Source organism: Carassius gibelio, chromosome B8 (genome assembly GCF_023724105.1).
Source record: "Carassius gibelio isolate Cgi1373 ecotype wild population from Czech Republic chromosome B8, carGib1.2-hapl.c, whole genome shotgun sequence".
NCBI classification, from domain to species: domain Eukaryota; kingdom Metazoa; phylum Chordata; class Actinopteri; order Cypriniformes; family Cyprinidae; genus Carassius; species Carassius gibelio.
In genome coordinates, this window is record NC_068403.1 from 5,858,605 (window position 1) to 5,878,945 (window position 20,341).

Sequence of the window (20,341 nt, forward strand, 5' to 3'; positions counted from 1 at the left end):
CAAACTGGCATTTGTCTTTAAAAACCAGTCTGAACCGCATGGGCACCATGACCAGCCCTCCTGCCCAACAGGTCTGCAGCAGACAACAACTGTGCCGCCAGGATACAATTATGTGCTTTGACTAAGATCTTCACTCAAACAGCCCTTATAAATATGTGCTGCAATGCAATGCTTATTACAGTGTCCATCAAATACCTACCACTGCTATAATGCAATGCAGCCAATGAGTGTACTCTAGACTCTTTAACCCTGAAAGGTCTGACACACACACACACACACACACACACACACACACACACACACACACACACACACACACACACACACACACTATATATATATATATATATATATATATATATATATATATATATTTTTTGTTTTTTTTTGGTAGGCTTTGGGGGACTGGTAAAAATTGGACAGAATCTTTAAAAAAATGTTTGCACATTTGATAAATCAGGCTCTTTCATGGCTCTTATATATATTTCTCCTTGGTCAGTGTTTGAGACAACAACAATAAAAAATTGCAATGAGACGACATTATTTCATGGAGTTCGTTTATTGCCATTTGTTGCTTTGACTTGGGCAGGTGGATCAGCACAAGATCACAGTGGTGGAACATGAAGCCCTTGAGAGGGGTCCTGATAGATGGGAAACTAGCACACACAGTACAGTTACCTTAGCTTTACTACTGTTAGAGTTCAAAATGGACAACCATGGTTACATCACAGTGTGTTACAAACCACAAGAATGAAAGACGTCAGTGAGCTTATAATCAAGACAGTATCGTCACCCGAAGCTTTGGACTCTCTCATTAGATGATCGTTTGGTTCTACTGAATCTGTAACTAAGATTGATTCTGAGATTGATTTAGCTGTGATTCTCCTGTGCTGTTCACCGTTCCCTTTAAGGACGTATTGAAGTCTTTGCTCTCTATAGCTCAACAAATATTCAGCAAACCTTCAGTGTAAAGATACTGTCCAGAACATTTGGCAGAGCACAATAAATGACATAAAACATTTTTTCTTATTTTATTAACATTTTTTTTCTAGATAAACATTTCTACATGTAATCGTTATTTAATAGAATAATTAATCTACTGACCAACCCAGGCTCTTATCTGGATGGAAAGAAGTGAATTCTTCTAATGGTGATTGATTTGACACATTCTTTAGCCCGAAATCGACTGACTCTAAGGCCACCCTACATGTTGATGCTGCTAAATTTGTGCTTTTAGAATAAGAGTTCAAAGAGCGGATCGCAGCACCACTATCGCAACACCAAATTTAAAAACATCTAGTACTTGTGGATAATTGTGATGTTTTTACCAGCTGTTTGGAGTCTCATTCTGACGGCACCCATTCAGCACCCATGTAATGCTAAGTTTCTCCAAATCTGTTCTGATGAAGAAACAAACTCATTTACATCGAAATTTTTGTATGAACTATTCCTTTAACTGAAACTGGACTAAATGGTTAACGATTAAGGCCTTTGGTAAACCAGTATCTCTAATTTTGAAGCGGTGAAGAGGTTAACTTAGTCCTCAGATGTCTGAGGGGCACTTAGATCCTTTATTCTCACTATAGACAGTCATAAAGGCATGTTCAACTCTACGGAAATGAATTGATGAAGGGAACTAAAATGGACATTCGTATATATATGTGGGGGGAAATTGCTGAATATGTGTTTTTTTGTTGTTGTTGTTTTTATAAGGAAAGGTTCTAGTGTTCCTTAAAACCATAAACCATTGGTTTATGGGAATTTCTACAGTGAGAGATTAAATTATAACCAAAACAACAAGGTAAACAGCATCTCCAATTCAGACGTTCAATGAAAACCAAATCGAGCTGGATTCTGGGTGGTCAGCAGAAAATACTGGAGTTACACACACAGTCTAAAACATTTAACGACTGCAGCACTTGATATTTCAAATAAAACATAGTTTGTGTGCTTTCTGTCTCGTACGCCTCCCGGAATGCTTTGCAGCATTCCACTAAGAATTCCCACACCATATTATCGTCTTTATCAAAAGTACATACAGCATCAAACGTTAAAATATAACACACAAATATCAATATGTATTTATATTTATATGCATATAAGCAAAATAACAGCCTTCACAAAATAAATCTCTGATTTATTTTACAGTATGTAAATCACAAGAAGAAGAAAGAAAAAAAACATTCTAACACGATTAAAAAGTGCTAGCCGATTATTTTACAACAATGTGCAAATGTATTCTGAAGCCTTACATTGTGTAATCTAATTTGTATATTCTGATTAAATCTAAGATGTCACAATGCTTTAGTGTTTGAGGTGATTATCTACAGGGCAGAATTCCCACAGGTCACAATGAGGCCGGTTTGTCTTGGTTTCATCTTGGCTATTTGTCTATGGGTTCTCAATTAAGACAAATAAAGGCAAAGTTTGGCAACAATGTATCAAAAACTGCAATGTGTTTACAGCAGAACAACAGAGATTAAGATCTCTCGGATATTTCGTGTTATCTGCACTTGACATTGAAAACATTTCAAATTGAGTTTTCAATAATCGTTGTCTTTTCATTTATCTCTTATACTGCTATCTGTAGTTATTGAATCGTTAGTTAAAGCTGGATGAATCTTTATGATAATATGCATTTCTGAGAACTTTACAATGTTTTATTTGCTTTTTGCATTCTTTTTTAAAATAACTTCCATTGCGTTCCCATTATGATTTAAAATCATAAACTAAAAATCTTTGAGATCATATTAATACTGCTACTCTAAATATAGAACTGAAACTGTAAACCTCTCATGAAAGTTGGCATGAAACGTTGCTTGAAGCCCATTTGAGTATAGTTCTGGCGTGACAACTCTCAGAGGGATTGGCGTGGTAATGTACATGGCAGTGTTAATGTATTTGGTCTTGGCGGAATAAATCTGCTACGCTGCTGTTGCCAAGAGCATGTAAGAAATATTGCTGCTGCAAATATAACATACATGAAATAACCTCCATATAAAATACATGATCACATGATCACATCGTAGCAGATCTATACAGGTGGAGCTGGGGAAGGTGGAGGGCTTCTAATGCAAGCTGCACTGCTATGGTAAGCCCTAGTCATATATTTGAATGCTGAGCAGCGAGCTCATTGGCTACCAATACAGGAGAGAACCAATCAGCTGTGCCATGTGATAATGATGTCATTAGATCAGATTGAGTTCGACCTATCGGACTGCACCATCTAGAGTTTCATACCTGAACTCTGTATTAAAGTGATTTATGGTAAAACCGCATAAATGATTAATTGCACTGTGAAAAACTGATGTTTCATGTTGCCTTTAACCATTCAATCTTTAACAAAATGCATTAATTTTATTTATGGCAACCAAAACCATCTCCCGACAAGCCTGAGCAGAGATGGGAAGTTTCGCTCTCTGTTTGGCACTTACAGTAAATGCTGTGATATCACGCATCAGGAATTTTGGTCACCTGTCTCAGACGAAGACACATCAAAAGAAAGCTTTGGCAACTACATGTGGCCTTATTGACATGAAATCTGCAAAGACACATTTAGTTTGATTGTTAAATCTGTATCCATGTTTGCTGATCAGTTAAATGCAACGCTGTTTACTGAAGTGTACATTGTTTTAATTTATATATGTATGAGATTTTATGAATTTGAGATTATCGTGCATGTATATGCATATTGGGCCCAATCAAGGATGCATTTATAAATAAATTCCCCCCCTTTTGCTTCATTTTAACTATGTGCTTCTTGCTCAGATTTGATTCTCGTGTCAGTGCAAACGTTCAGGAAAGTGGCCTGTGGGAATTCTGCCACTCTGTGAAATAATGTTATAGGCTACACTATACTGTCCCCTCCAAAGACATGCTGATTTTGCCCTGCAAATCTTGATATCTGCAAGTTACTTTGCACATAATTTTTCTTAAAAATCTTGTATATAGTTTGCAGTTTCAACAGGTGGAAGAGGAAGAGCATCTGCTAGAGGATCTGTAGTATGAAACAAAAAGTAACCGTCAATTTCCATCAGCTGTTTTAAGACTAAGATGATGCAGAAATCCGTCAAATGTCAAAAAAAAAAAAAAACTGAAGATTTCTTCAACCAGCTTGGCTTAGGAGGGCTGTCTTAGGATTCCCCTTTGACCTACATAACACTCTCAAAAATGATCACCTTGTTCTCCTCCATTCCAGGAGACAGAGAGGCCAGGCTTTTAATGTCAGTGTCAGGGGCCATGTATTCGAGGTGATGGCCTCCCCACACTGGTTTGGTCAGATTTTCCCAACGCTGCAGGAAAAACAAAACATATAATGATTTAGTGATTATTTTCAAGGACTGACAGAGTTAACATGTCAACACGTGCAAATGACGGTTTACAGTTATTTATAAATCAGACACAGATTTATTGTTTTTTGTTAGCAGCAGCAGTAAAGAAATGCAAAATTTGGATGAATATTTTTTCAGTTTTGAGAAACTATAAATGACATTAAAATACACAATAAAACCCAAATAAAATTACTTTAAAAATCCTTAATTTGTTTCTATGATTTAATAAATTATTCCTTAATTTTAGGTGAATTAAAAGGAAAATTAATATGAGGTAATGCAGTAGCACAACATCTCTACTATTTAGTTACAATGAGGTTTAAAAAACATTTCCGCCCCTAATAAAATTAACAATTTATTTTTATTTTTTTACATTTTAATAATAATAATAATAAACAATATTTTAATAAATATTTTAGTAAAAAATTACTAAAAGGAATAATAATAAATAAAATAAAAGATAAAATGAAGCTAAAAATAAATATAGAAAAAAATACTAAAACCTAAAACAATTAAATCGTAAAACATAAAAAACAAAAGCTAATTTTTATTAATTGATACATTCTATAATACTATAAATAATACTAAAACAACACAATAAGGCTCAACAAATGAAATATCAGCAGAGTTACATTGACCTTCATTTTTACATTTCCTATTTGCTGCGATGCAGTTATAATATGAAATGCAGAAATAATAATCTGATTGATTTTAGTCTGGCCTGTATCCTTATATAGATGTCATCCTCACAAACGGGTAAACCCCAAAATAACATTTCGTTTTCCTTCCTTAAAAAGTAACGGAATGCCTCACCGCACTATAAAGGCGCGTGATTAATCACAATTACAATTAAATATGACTGACAGCCCTATTATTTTCCATTTCCTCCAGCCTCCTGCGCTAGTTTTCCTACACAAACATGCCACAGACCTCAACTCTATTCAGTATTCAGTGTGTGTTTGGAAGCAAACACTGAGGGGTGAAGCATTGTGGTCTGTCTGCAGAGGAATGACAACCATTAGCCTAGTTACTATAAATACACACATCGCTTTCTAATGAGTAATTCTGATGCTTTTCAGTGAGGTAACTGACCCATAGTCCAACTCCAATGCATGGACAGCTACAAGAAACTGCTGTTTCTGGACTGTTTGCACCAACTACTGTTTGTGGGGCTGATGCTCAGAATTTGAATGTTGCACATAAACAGAGCTGCTCGTTCAATGCTCTCCACACATCTTATGTGTTGGTTAATGGAGCAGTGGTCTGAATTGAATAGGATGAAATGGTGCAAACCTCTCTGAATGTTCCCTTGGCTCCAGAGAGCTTGTACACGAGGCTAACGGGGATACAGAGCATGGAGGAGAGAGCCAGACACCATCCGATCACCTCTCCCCACCACGGGTACACATACACATTGTTGTAGGTCAGAGGCTTGTAGTTCAGCAGGTGAAATAGGAAGATACCCTGAAGAAATAAAGAACAATATCAGTCAACAATCTAACTGAATAATACAGGAGCATCAGTCTAACAGTCTTTTTTATAGAATTAACCTTATCAGGTCAGGTCAGTTTGATTTTCAAATAGCCTTTATTTCTGGACATTTTGTGATGGTTCACATTTAGGGTCATTAAAGAGCATGCAAAGTGCTGACACATAGACCTGTTTTGGAAAGGATGAAGACATTTATTAGGACTTCTGACTTCGGATTGACCTCCTTGGTTTCCATGCAATTTGTCAGCATTTCAAAAAACGTTGTTTAAAAGCATGCATTGTATTTATTTATTGTATTGCTTCTTAAACACTGAAATATGAAATACAGTGATTTATAAATGACTGAACGTTGATTCCAAACCGAAGACTTCCAAAGAAAATTCACTGTTCACGGTTGTTAGTTTTTTGGATCTCAATTACAAAAAAATTACAAATTATAAAAGGAAGAAGTTGTATAAAAAAAGAAAATTTTTTTTTAGATGTTAGATAAAATGTTAGATACCAGGGTTATTATAGTTCACTAAAACTTCTATGACATTATCTAATTTTCAGTAAGTTCATCTTGATGCACTAAAATAACTACAGGTAAAATTTTTATTAACATTATAAAAAAAGATACACACACATATATATATATATATATATATATATATATATATATATATATATATATATATATATATATATATATATTTATATATAAAAAACTAATGAAAAATGACAAAAACACAACATTACTAAAACTTTAAAGCGAATTAACACGAAAAAAGAAAATTCATTTAAAGAACTATAATAGTACCTCAATGATACTAAAATAACTATATTCAAATAGTCATGCCAAAAAACAATTTTTTTTTGTGTGTCTGTGCAGCTGATTAAAACACAAAAACAAGCTACAAGAGAGATTTTCTGTTTTTACATTAATCTTTTTCATAGTGTTGATTTTTGGCCAAGTGCATGGAAACCAATGGGGCTCAGTTTGAGTTTTTGCACACAACAGAAGCATTAAATGGCATAAATATTGACAGGTGTAACAATTGTTAAAATGCATGAACAGTGGGAAGTGTTTTCCAGCACTCACCATGCAAACACATGGAGTTATAAAGGACCAGCACCACTTCATCCACGGGAATGGCCGGTAACCGATCATACGGGCAATATCATCCATGAACCTGTCAGCACCTGCACACAGCGGCATGAAGTCAGCGCTCTTTTGGGTGTGTGTGGGATTACAGCAGTGTTACTGTCAGCACAGGGTCCTACGAGCTCTTCTTATACGAGAAATGCCTACAGGACTCATGATAAGCTGATGAGACGAGAAGAGAATGGAAAAACAGCTGCACCAAGAGATTCTCACCATAAACCCACGCGACAACCACGCATTCCCAGAATGCTTGCCACAGAAGGGTCATTCCACTGGCTGAGTAGTAGTCAAAAAGCTGGAAGACGTACATCCCTCCCTGTAAACGCAAATTAATATGAAATAAAAATAGACCCTTTTTACATCATAAATGCCTCACAACTAGTCATGTTGTTTTACAGAGAAAAAACCCAAATTCAAATATGAATTTTCCCACAAATAGTAGAATAATACAGTGGTAGAATAAATATATACAAGCATACAAATAATAATATGCACTTTTGTAATTTAGGACATAAACACAAAACCTGACTTATGTGCAAGCTATAAATGTCATTTTATAAAACAAAAATATGCCAAAATGGAGGTTGCAACTACAAAATGTTGATTTTTAGTCATTGATATAATTATCAATTATTTTTACATAATCGAATTCTAATATTAAACAGTAATATCATAGCTCACTGATCAAATTCCTAGTTCCATTCTGCATTATTAATATTTGGTTTCAGCCTGAAGTGTGTGAATTATATGCGTCATGAATGTTGTCTCATGTTCTCTTCACAACTCTTTATCACCTTCATCTGTGTTTGAAAAACACAAATGAATCAATATCACAAATGCTACTTGTCAGGTTGTTTCGGCTTTGATTCTTTGAAGGCTCCTTGTGTAAAACTGTGAGTCACTGTGAACTTTATGAGTCACATCAATTCCACATACGGCAGCAATTTTGACTGAACAAAGCTCAGCCTCTGAATGAGAGCATGATACTACGAGAGAGGACTTGTGACAAACCATTATATTCTTATCTGACTAACGGCGAGCCACACGACTGATGCTGATATTCTCACAGCTGATGAAGCGGTGTTTCATTAAGAGGTCTCACCTGTGTAACCATGGAGAGATCTATAATGAAGCATAATAAACAGCAGATCGCCACAGCAATTTCACGCTGATAGCGCATGTAATACTTTCCAGGGAAAAGATCAAGAATGCCAGTTACGAAACCCTCCACACCAACAAACTGCAGAGAAAAAAACAGGGGTCAAATGTGTTATTAATGGGCTCACTTTAAAATCAGACTCAAAATATTTTCAGTTGCATGGTGATATTATAATCTAAAACACACAAGGGCAGTTCTACAGCAAATGAAAGGAAAATAAAAACCGCTTTGAGATTCAAGTTAGATTTAATAATTTCCACATCTGGAACTTCACATTCATGGCAGTGTTATTCTACTGTTATAGATTTTATGCATATTTTGAATTTTTGGTAATTTGGTTTTGCATTTTTGTATTTTTTTAATTAGTTTTTTAAGCATCTAATTTTTTATGTTAAAGTTTGTTTTATAATTTGTTTCATTTCAGTTAGGTTTCTTTATGTTTATGTTTCTTACTAACAAAAATTATATTTAAACCAAAAAAAAAATGTTTTGTTTTAGTTTTAATAATATACTTAGGAAATATTTAGAAGAAAAAAATGCCACCGACATGCTATTATTTTTATTATTATTATTATTACATATTACAGTATTAATTTGTAGATAAACATTTTATAATATATTAATAAAAAATCTTTTCAAAGTCAGTTTATGCGATGGCATTAAAAAATTATTTATATATATTTTAAACGCAGTAATCAAATAAATCTCCATCAATTTTCTGAAAATATTTTTATATTTTATTATTTATATTTTATTTATTTATATTTATATTTAATATTTTATTTTATATTTATTTATTTATATTTTTTCCAGAATAATTTCACAGATTTCTGTGGGTGGCGTTTTAAACTTTGGCCCTTCAAATCATATAAAATCCATGCACGTGATCCTTAAAATGTCTGCATGTGAGCTGACCTGACTGTCCAGTCCCAGCAGCAGCAGCATGACGAAGAATAGGGCAGCCCACACCGGAGCCACGGGCATCAGAGACACGGCTTTAGGGTACGCTATGAACGCCAAACCGGGGCCTGCGGGGAGAAGAGGAACATGAGAGACGTGTCACCACGGGCTACAGGCCGCCCGCATCTCAGACACACATACACACATACAGCACCAACGGAACAGAGAGAGACAGAACTCAATCAGTGAGAAAGAGAGAGAGAGAATGAGAGATAGAAGCACCTGGATGAAGTGAAACGAAGTGAGAGCTTGTGTAAAAAAGGGGCACGGGGAGTTGAGTTTTCTACTGTTTAATGTTTTTTATTGCACCTCTATATGGTTCATTTCAGTCGAATGCTTTTACCAAAGAAGAGCCGTAATGTTGTGTAGGCAGCGTGTCGTTAGAGGCGTGTAATGCATGCTGACATCGAGGCCGTCTAAATCGTTAGTCATCTGCCATAATACTAGTAAGTATCACAGCACACAAGTCCACAAATGTACAATACTGTTAGTTTATAGCAGACAAATTGAATACAAAATTGACTCTCGAGTTTGTAATTGAAATATTCTCGAGCTTGATTTGTATCCTAAAACATAAAGGGACACAAAGAGCTTCTGCGAAATGAAGAAATGTAACCTGAGTCGGACGATAATTGTGCATTTCGGTCTAAAATTAGCTACTTAACTATTACAATCATAGCAGAAGCAAAACTAAACACTTAAAGGGGTCACATCACATATTTTTATTATTTAATTGATTCCACTGATGCTGTTTGTAATGTTTTTCATAATAAAAGAGTCGTTGTTCAGTTCATTATCGTGCTAAATAGGTTGTTTTGCCTTTATGACTTCTATGTATGCGGCCTCTTTGCATATGAAATGAGAAGCGAAGTTTAGATGCGCTCACTCGCATTCGTTTTTTTTTTAGCTGCTCCATCCATCAAAAATAGGCTGAATTGTACTGTGATAGATTTATTAGACAGTCCTCATGGAAACGAGTTGCTCAGACAAAAAACAAACTGCAGTCTAAAGTTGACATTGTTCTGCTACACAGATGCTAATGTATTAGCTATGCATTTTACTCTTGTTAGCACATCAAACTTTTTAGAATAATAATATATTTCATACTTTGTCAGTATTTCATTACTGTGACCAGAGCGCCATGTTATAGAGTGTCAATTGATGCTTCAGTCATGTGTTGAAATATTATTATTAATATAATAATTATGTTATGATAATATTATTGCATTCATTTTTCAATAAACATTAATAAACATATTTAAAATAAATAATACAATTTGAATGCAAGTGGATATGTAATGTTTTCTTGATATGCATTAAAGTATTTTATGTAATCTTAAAACCAGTAATCAAAGACATTTCCAACAATGATTCAGATTTCATTTCAGATTTTACTGAATAAATTAACAAATTTGTACGTGTGGCATTTCAAACATTAAAGGTGCACTACATTATTTTAGAAAAACACTTTTGACTACAGCATCGGACCGAATCCCAAAACGCACTTGTAGCCAATCAGCAGTCTTTATCAATGATAGATAGAAGAGAGCACTCAATTTGAGTGCACAGGACGGATATTAGTAGATTGACTATAGATAGAGAGAGATGGCAGTTAAAAACAAAGGAAAATATCAGAGGAACAAAATATTAAAAAGAAGGGGTTACGTTAGGCAAGAGGTAGGACCCGCGTAAATATCAGAGCAGCTTTCCAGCGGTGGAGAGAACTCAAGGAGCAAGAAGGTCTGGAATCGGACGCCGAGGTTGCGTTGTTTTTTTTTCTTCTTGATAGGTGAGTTACTTTGATTTTGTGTCGTTTTCGCACAAATGATCTGTGTTGGCTTTTGCGGTTGCGTATCTACATGTGGGGTAGACATTTCATAATAGGGGCGAGGTCCTGTCGGGGGATGGGCGTGTTTGTTTAGGTGCTTTCAAATTTTGCGCACACATATAAAACCCTCACACATCATCCTTAAACGTTTTCATTTGGAGACTATAAAAAATATGCTTCAGTCACTGATTTCTTATGTTGAGATTCTTCTGCTTCAGAAGATTCTACAGGAACAGTACATGCTTTAACATATTTTCAGTATGTTTTACTCTAGCTCTTTAGGAATAATGGTATATATCATACTTTATCAATATTGCATTACTGTGACTGGACAAGTTATGTTATAGGTGTCAACTGATGCTTCAGACATACGTTGCATTAGTATTCTTATTCATTTATGGTCATTTTCGGTTATTAATTAATAGAGAAACTTGTCATGAATAATAAAATGTGAATACAAATATAAAGAAGTCGGTGATTACATCTGGTAGCAATTGCAAAAAAAGTACAACATATACAGTATATATGTATTGGTTTAATGTTGCACTCTTGAAAGCAGTTATCAAATACATTTTCATTAATATTCTGAAAGAGTTATTTTTGCTTATTTATAAACTATAGAATGGTTAAGTACACACTCAAATGTATCAAAATGCGCATCTTTGCCAGCATCCTCATAAACTCAGTAAGTCTTAAGTGAAAGCAATCAGCTGAGAAAGAAAACGTGTAAAAGTATGTTGGATCAGGGCAGCTCTTAAAGTGACAGCAGTCTAATATCTCTGCTGACTTTCATGTTAATCACACAACAAAAGAGAGAAAATCTCTCAGTGCTCTCGTAACTTTAATAAGAATAAATTCATATTAAATTCACAGTGAAGAATATGTATTGTTTTTATACATTTAATTACTTTGTACAATATACGAAGCATTTTTATTGAATTGTTTTTTGTCCTATTGCTTGTAATTGGTTTCTAATTCTTTTTTGATTGCTGACTGTTAACTTGTCTTCAGTGAGCTATATCAACAAACACTAAACTATATCATAATATATATATATATCGTTATCATGGAATAAAATTACAAAAAAATAAATAAATAAAATAATATATAAATAATAAATAAAATAAATAAAATTACTCAGATCATAATATAAGAATTTGGTCATATAACCCACTAATGGGTGAAATTTTAACCTTGCAATTTTTATATTTTATATTGCAATTAAAATATTATATATTATAATGATAAAAGCGTCTGCTAAATGTATTAATTTAATTTAATTTAATTTTTCTCCTTAAAAAGTTTTTATGTGAAGACTATTAAAATAACCTTCAGTCGCTGATATCAAACACTGACATTCTTCTGCTACACATAACAGAATCAGCACATTTTACATACACTACATACACTAATTAGCTCTTGGAGTTTAGGATTTCCAAACTTAGCTTTTAAGAATAATCATATATACCATAGATTTTCATTATTACATATAAATGCTATATATAAAGGCTTCAGTAGTTTCAGTTAATGCTCTGTTTTAGCTGTGTTTTTAAAGAGTAAACATCATGTAAAATTAAATTTCTCATTATATGACCCCTTTAAGGACTAGTAGAAGTGGGATATTGTTGTATTACCAGTGGATATTCTGACACCGGCTTTTAACGAACAACTAGGCCTGATTTATGACAAATGAAGCAAGATCCAGGCAAATGTTATGGAAATACATGGTGAAGAGCCAGAAGAGAGAAGTGTCTTATATTAAGATCAAGTGACTGTTTGGAGAAGGTTAGTGCTAGACGTTAGTGTTTTTTATCATGTTGGGGTTAAATCAGGGGTTGAGTGCCGGCGGTGTTCAGTTTTTCCACACACTGGCTTTGTCTCTTAAGATGGATGAGCCTTATTGTGGAATGAGGCTAGGCTATGCTGTGTATGTTGGGCCTGCCCTGCCTGTGCGGCAGACGGTCGTAGGTGCTGACTTTAGGGCTGGGCTGTAGTAGAGGTGTAAATGCTAACATTAGATATCAGAGGTTTACCTGCATTGGCAGACTGCTCCAGGACCCCTCTTGAAATCGAGATGTGCACATCTCAAGAGGCAAAGTTCCTGGTTAAATAATCCTTAAATTAATACTTAAATAAAGCCAAAATATAGATATAGAGATATAAGTAAATAAATATGAATCACAATATATATATATAGAATGGGACTGAAGACAATCAAGGAAAACTAGTCAAAGCATCAAATTTATGATGGGGAATCTGGTTTGCTTTCTAACTGTAACTGTCATCCGATTGTGTGCTGCAGGAAAATGAAAAATAAGAAAAAGCCACAAACAATGTGTCAATGGTTTCCTTCTCAAAATTGTCTGGAATTACAGCACATCAAAACCCACTCGGACGTCACGACACAAGCATACTGACACAGAAAGCCTCATTTAGACCTCGAGATCTATTTCTAAATATCACACTGACATAGACAACACACTACAAGACAAGGACCAACACACACACACACACACACACACACACACACACACACACACACACACACACACAGACTCATTCCTAAACATATAAATTCAAAACATGTCTGCTTGTATGTGTGTGCATATATGCATTCTTGATGATTTCTTAAAGGGGCCATATCATATTTTTCCTCCTGGGTTCTGTTTGTAATGCTTTTGTGCCAGAAACATCTATTTTTTTATTTATTTTTTTTTTTACATGCGGGCAATCATTTTCAGGTTTATGAAATCATGAGGCATGAAATCCAAGCATCCCAAATAAAGTAAAATGCCTCTTCCGTGTAACAGAGTATAATATACATATATTCATTAAAAAGATAAATGTTAGCTTTCAGATAACATTTAATTTAATTTGAGATGGTTTTAGTTTTAGTTAGCTACAATAACCCTGCTTTATTAGCTACATCTGTGACAGTAGGGGTACCACGTACAGATTTCAGATTATCAACAAATTTTGGCACCCAAGTGACCAAATCTGTCAAATATAAATCTACTGATATGCATTATGTTAAATCTAAAACAATAATATGAACATGAAAAAGAGACTTGAATAAGGTATTACTTAATTGCAATTTAATTTAATATTAAGCTTAATGTGGCATCATGGAAAGCCGACTGATAAGAGCAAGGACATGCGATTGCTCATGATCTGACCCCTTTAAAGCATGCAGTACACTGGTATGTTAACCTCTACATGAATGAGCAGCGATCTGATTAAAATTCATTTCTTTCAAGGACATGAGGGTCACTTTGTTTGAAGACTGTGGCATCTTGCCAGGTTATTTAAAAATATTATCAGTTCATACTCATTTAGTCTTGCTGCACAGTCTCTCCTTCAGGCCAAGAACACGCTGTCCTTTCCTGAGCCTCACAAAGCAGTGCACTGCGTCTGCGCCGCGAGCTCAACTGAGTCTGAAATGACAGTACTAATTCACCACGCAGGGGTAAGAGGAAAATACCACTTGCACTAAATAGAGCTGTACCAATTCAAATAAAAACTACCCAGATTTATCCATCCAAGGTTTCTTCATGCCTAAGTCATAAGCTTAGTGGGGCTAACTTTAGTTTGAATTAAAATTTTACACAAAAGGTGAATTATAATATAGTTAGATCATTTTTTTCTAAAATTCTGTTAAATGCACATCCTACAGATAATGGCTCGATGAGTCAGAATATATAATATATATATAAGTCTTTAGTTCAGAATATGATTGAATATATCTTTTAACCACCAAATTGTAAAATTATGTTTGTTCGAGTGTGTGAAATTAAGTAACACATTGAATTAAACATGTAATTTTAACGCAGAAATAATTTATAATGTACTCTAGTAATCTTTGATTATATTTACAGCTTTCTTTACAGTGCATGAAGAAGTTGGCTAAAAAAGCAAACATTTATAAAACTTTTTACTAACCATCTAGATTGATGGTTGTTCACTGTTCTTGATGAAATCAGTACAGACAATATAGGGATTCGCTTTCTTTCCCTACATTTCTAGTATGCACTCATATGCATTTTTCTTCATGGAACAGCCTTTAGTAAGACATTTCTGTAAAAAGACATGAATTCAGTGTCAATCTTATAGGACGGTCATGTCATGTACAGATTATTAGTGATAGCTCGAGTGGCAGAAAGCCTTCGTCTGGTGTTCACACTTTAAATGTGAAACATGTAGGCCTATGTGTTATGAACGAACACGTCTGCATGCGTGAGCGGCACACACGAACATGTTGGCCGTTAAATTTCATGCCGCATGCTATTAGTGTAGTCTGTGATCTCTGTTCATTTCTATCATGAATGATCAGAATTTCACTTTGATAATTATTATTAACCTAAACATTCAACTGTAATCAATGTCTATGTAAGTGTGTATTTAAAATCAAGGCATTACATTTGGAGAATTATATATTCCTCAGTGTTTCATAACACAGCAAATGGGAAGAAAACTGTACTAATTGTGATGTCAAATACACACACACACACACACACACACACACACACACACACACACACGCACACACACACACACACACACACACACAATACAAAAATAATGAATGACATACAATTGTTAATTCATGAACCATTATCTTATACCATTAGAAACTCACTCACACAAACAAATATGCACACACACACACACACACACACACACACACACAATACAAAAATAATGAATGACATACAATTGTTAATTCATGAACCATTATCTTATACCATTAGAAACTCACTCACACAAACAAATATGCACACACACACACACACACACACACACTCACACACACACACACACACACACACACACACGCACACGCATGCACGCACACACACACACACACACACACACACAATCCCACATAATACAAAAATAATGAATGACATACAAATGTTAATTCATGAACCATTATCTTATACCATTAGAAACTCACTCACACACACAAATATGCACACACACACACAGACACACACTAACACACAAATACATAAAACAAACGGCTAATTATCTGGTCCCTTTCACAATAATATGACTAACAGCAAATAGCATTGTATATAAAATGATCTTCATTTATATTCTGCTTTCAATTATATTGTCAAATCAACATTAAACATTTACAGCAATACACAATACAAGCCACATATAAAACTGCATTGAAATTAATTTACTGTATATCATCATCATCATCATCATCATCAGTGTTGGGTATAGTTACTTTGGAAAGTAGTTAGTTAAGTTACAACGTTACCATCAATTAAAAGTAATCAGTTATGATACAGCGTTACCTATTCATAAAAGTAACGCGTTAGAGTACTCATGCGTTACCAAAAATTAAAAGCCGTTTGCAGCGGCTCACACATGACAGACACAGCCCCCGGCCCTTTTAAATGCACCTAGAAGTCGTGACTCCCGACAATGAATAACGTCAGTCATCCGACTAAATTAACACTGCAGGATAACAATAACAGGAAAGACAGTCAGCAATCGGCTATTCCACATGGCGTTTTATTTATTTATTATCACAGAACATATTATTAATCAAAATTCGCACCTATCCAGCCCGGGTAGCCTAGGCTACTGTATATTATGAGCACCACAAGATAACTCCTGATTTTTCTTTAACTTTAAATAATGCAGTTATCAAAGTACAAGTATGCTTACTTGTAAACACAACCTTAAACAGGCTTGCAGATTTAAATCCATTTAGAAATGATGAACAACCAGCCAGCCAACGATCTAACAGAAATTAACAGCTGCCTGTCAAACAAAAATGATAACAAACCGAATTAAAACCTTCACTGCCACACAAGCAAATGACAAATCGCTTAATAGCCGAACTAATTATTATTAAAGTGTCACTCACAGTCACGAGCCTAAATTCGCTGTAACACAGTCCTCTTATATTTACTCTTCAAAGTAGTGATTAAAACATAGCAGAAGCAGATTTTCGAAACGTTTGTCCGACAGTCGATTTCTTTTTCGTTGACAAATTGAAAATAATGTGCGTACTTCCATAAACCAAACGCTGTCCTCTCTGCTATCTTGCCGGGAGTTCGAAAAAAAAAAAAACCCTACACACAGGGTCAGGCGCAGGGCACAGACGCATCACAGCCATTGACTTTACGATCACAGAGCTTCGGCTCAGCTGATACATCCGCAGATGGCACAGTAAACCTAGGACTACTGTCTGACAAAAAGCAGGCTGCAGTCGGGATTTTCCTTTCCTTAAAATAACGGATTACTTTTTAAAAAAAATAACGAAGTTACTGATTACTTACGCACGAAACTAACGCGTTAAGTTACACATTTCAGGAAAAAAGTAATTAGAGTACTCTAACGCGTTACTTTGTAACGCGTTACCCACAACACTGATCATCATATCACATGTTCATGAGTCACACAATGCATGTTTCATTCATTTTCAGCAGAGCATTCTTGCATTAAATATGGATTTCATAAATTATTTACAAGAACCAGCCCCAGGTCAAAAATCCATTCACTTATGTGTACTAAAAACAAGTGAAAGTGAATTATTAAACACCTGCATTAAGGTGCATGTTCTTTCAGGGCTGGCAGACACATATTATGCTTAAGAAATATACAGTTAGTTGTTTGTCTTACCATCCAAAATAGTACATTATCTGTCATCTGTAATGAAATAAATGACTGTAGACTCTTACCTGATTCAGCCACTTTAGAGATGTCCACACCTTGTTCAGACGCCATGAAGCCTAAGATGGAGAAGACCACGAAACCAGAAAAGAAACTGGTGCCACTATTAATAAAAGCCAGAACAAACGCGTCCCTGAGAAGAGAAAACACAGACATTAACTGTTGGGGCATCTTTATTTAAATCCAGTCAGATGGTTGTGGAACACATTAGATATAATGCATTATAATGTCATCATTTTATTTCAGTTAAAAGACATATCACAATGCCTCCTTATTGTCAGTTAAATATTGTTGTGCATAATTAAAACTACTGCTACAGTACATTCAATCACTTATCTACTCAAGGTTATACATTTGAGAACATAATGTTTTTAACAACATCTTTTTATAATGCACTGCATTCTTAAATCATATAACCTTGAATTTGATTTGTACATATTAAAATGTATCATAACTGTGGTTACAATAATTGAATCATTTTAAATGTATTATTAATAAATGATCATTAATAATAAATGTAATACTGTTATAATAATACTTTTTCAAATATTTAATTCATAAAATGAATAAATAGATATAATTATAAATAATATTGATTTAGACATTAATTATATTAAGTAAGTAATTAAGTAATGATATTAACTGAAGCTGAATTTTATAAATGTGCACGCATTTCAAAATGTCACAGTAGGCTATTTGGTTATGTCTCCTTTTGCTTATTTCAAGTTTTACAAAATCTAAAAATATTTTATTTACAATTTTAAATTGAATCACTCCTGATTGCCAGTGTATATATAACCAACCAAAGTGCTTCGCACATTGAAGTCAAAGAAAAGAACTGCTGATTCAGTGCATCTGGTTACTAATGTATCCAGGACATTTGAGATCTTCTATTAAAGTGAGAGGCTGTTTGCTTCATATTAAACAAGGTCAGGACTCTCGGATTGTGTGAACAGACTAGACATAACACTGGTTCAGAAAGTACACAAGACGTCATAACAAAATGTGTCCTCGTCTCTTCAAGGCTGTGATGAATGCTTACTTATAGCAGTCATTGTTGAATCGGTTATAGCTGCCGAGGGCCGTGAGGGCTCCGAGCCCGATAGCGTAGGAGAAAAAGATTTGAGTACCAGCATCGATCCAGACCTGAGAGAGACAGAAAGAGTAATGACTGTCAGACATTACCTCTGAAATGATTTCTGAGCTCAAAGTGGCTCCAGGTACTCTGGAGAGAGACATAAAAGTCGAGTTTAATAAAAGTTTGAATGTTCTTAGAAACACTAAACTGAAACAGTTTTAATGTATTGTGTATCAGACCTATAAGCAGAGAGAGAGAGAAGTAAATGAGAAAAAAATGAAGCGTATTGAATTACTTTTACATTTATTCATTTGGATGAAAGTGTATGATTTTATCCAAAGTGGGTGGAAGGATTGATGCTCTAAAAGCTGAAAGAGAGGACTGGAGGTCTCACCTGTGCCTCTCCTAGCTTAGACCAATCAGGTTTGACATAGTACAGGATCCCATCATAAGCACCAGGAAGTGTGACGCCCCTCACCAGGAGAATAATCAGGACCACATACGGGAACGTGGCAGTGAAATACACAATCTGTCAAAGACAAGAATGTAAAAAGACAGACGGTCAAGTCAACTGTTTTCATATTTCTACAATTCACCGCTTAAAGAAACACCCCCAAAATTTCCAAGATGTAGATGATTTTTGTTCTTCAGATTTTGAGAAATTTAGCATTATATCCCTTCCTCATAAATAGATCCTCTGCAGTGAATGGGTGCCGTCAGAATGAGAGTCCAAACAGCTGATAAAACATCATAATAATCCTTTTTTTGTAAGGATCATATCCATCACTAAGGTTGTTTTAACTTTAAACTGCTTAGTTCTGGCCAAGATATTTAGGGCGGCAGTGGCTCAGTGGTTCATGTAGGTTGTCTACAAACCGGAAGGTTGGTGGTTCGATCCCCGGCTCCACCTGACCAAGTGTCGAGGTGTCCTTGAGCAAGACACCTAACCCCAGCTGCTCCCGACGAGCTGGATGGCGCCTTGTATGGCAGACACCGCCGTCGGTGTGTGAATGAGTGAGTGGATGGGTGAATGTGAGGCAAATTGTAAAGCGCTTTGGATGGCCATGTGGTCTGTTGAAAGCGCTATATAAATGCAGTCCATTTACCATTTACCATATCAGTCTATAATCCATAATGACACTTTTTCCATTACAAAAGTCCCACCCCTGTTGTCCTCTCACATTAAATAGTACCAATATATTTGCTTAGAAGTGGATTACTTGTGAAGTATTGTGATGTTTTTCTCAGCTGTTTGGACTCTCGTTCTGACGGCACCCATTCACCGCAGAGGATCCATTGGTGAGCAAGTAACGTAATGCTACATTTCTCCAAATCTGTTCTCATGAAGAAACAAACTCTACATCAAAATCTACATCTTGGATGACTTGAGGCAACTGTTCAGCAAATTTTCATTTTTGGTTGAATGATTCCTTTAAGGTGTTTATTATTACTGCTAATATTGCTCTCGCTTGGTATTTGAAGTATAAACATTAAACTCATCCTCCAGCGCATGTGCAGCAGCCATGACTGATATCTCAAATCAAGTTTGTTAAGCAGAGATGTGATATTATTTCTCAAAAAGATCAGACTTCGTAAAACACCCAAGCAACATCCTGGTGACCATGAGTTTTGCATAAGAAAGTAGCAGTTATATTTT

General features: G+C 35.0%; 1 protein-coding gene across 2 annotated transcripts in view; it reads right to left on the minus strand.

Annotated features, from left to right (window-relative positions):
* Positions 1-540: 540 nt before the first annotated feature.
* The window catches only part of slc6a8 (solute carrier family 6 member 8), a 37,548-nt gene continuing 17,747 nt past the window's right edge, over positions 541-20,341 (minus strand). Inside the window, exons 5-14 of one of the 2 annotated variants that reach the window (XM_052563261.1) lie at positions 19,079-19,213; positions 18,649-18,752; positions 17,615-17,739; positions 9,041-9,153; positions 8,069-8,206; positions 7,180-7,282; positions 6,904-7,004; positions 5,625-5,795; positions 4,179-4,292; positions 541-3,997 (exon numbers count right to left, since the gene is read on the minus strand). In XM_052563261.1, coding sequence (XP_052419221.1) covers positions 3,989-3,997; positions 4,179-4,292; positions 5,625-5,795; positions 6,904-7,004; positions 7,180-7,282; positions 8,069-8,206; positions 9,041-9,153; positions 17,615-17,739; positions 18,649-18,752; positions 19,079-19,213 — 1,113 coding nt within the window. In that variant the 3' untranslated portion in view covers positions 541-3,988. Of the gene's footprint in view, positions 4,293-5,624; positions 5,796-6,903; positions 7,005-7,179; positions 7,283-8,068; positions 8,207-9,040; positions 9,154-17,614; positions 17,740-18,648; positions 18,753-19,078; positions 19,214-20,341 lie in introns of both variants that reach the window. The other variant, XM_052563260.1, reaches the window with a different exon arrangement.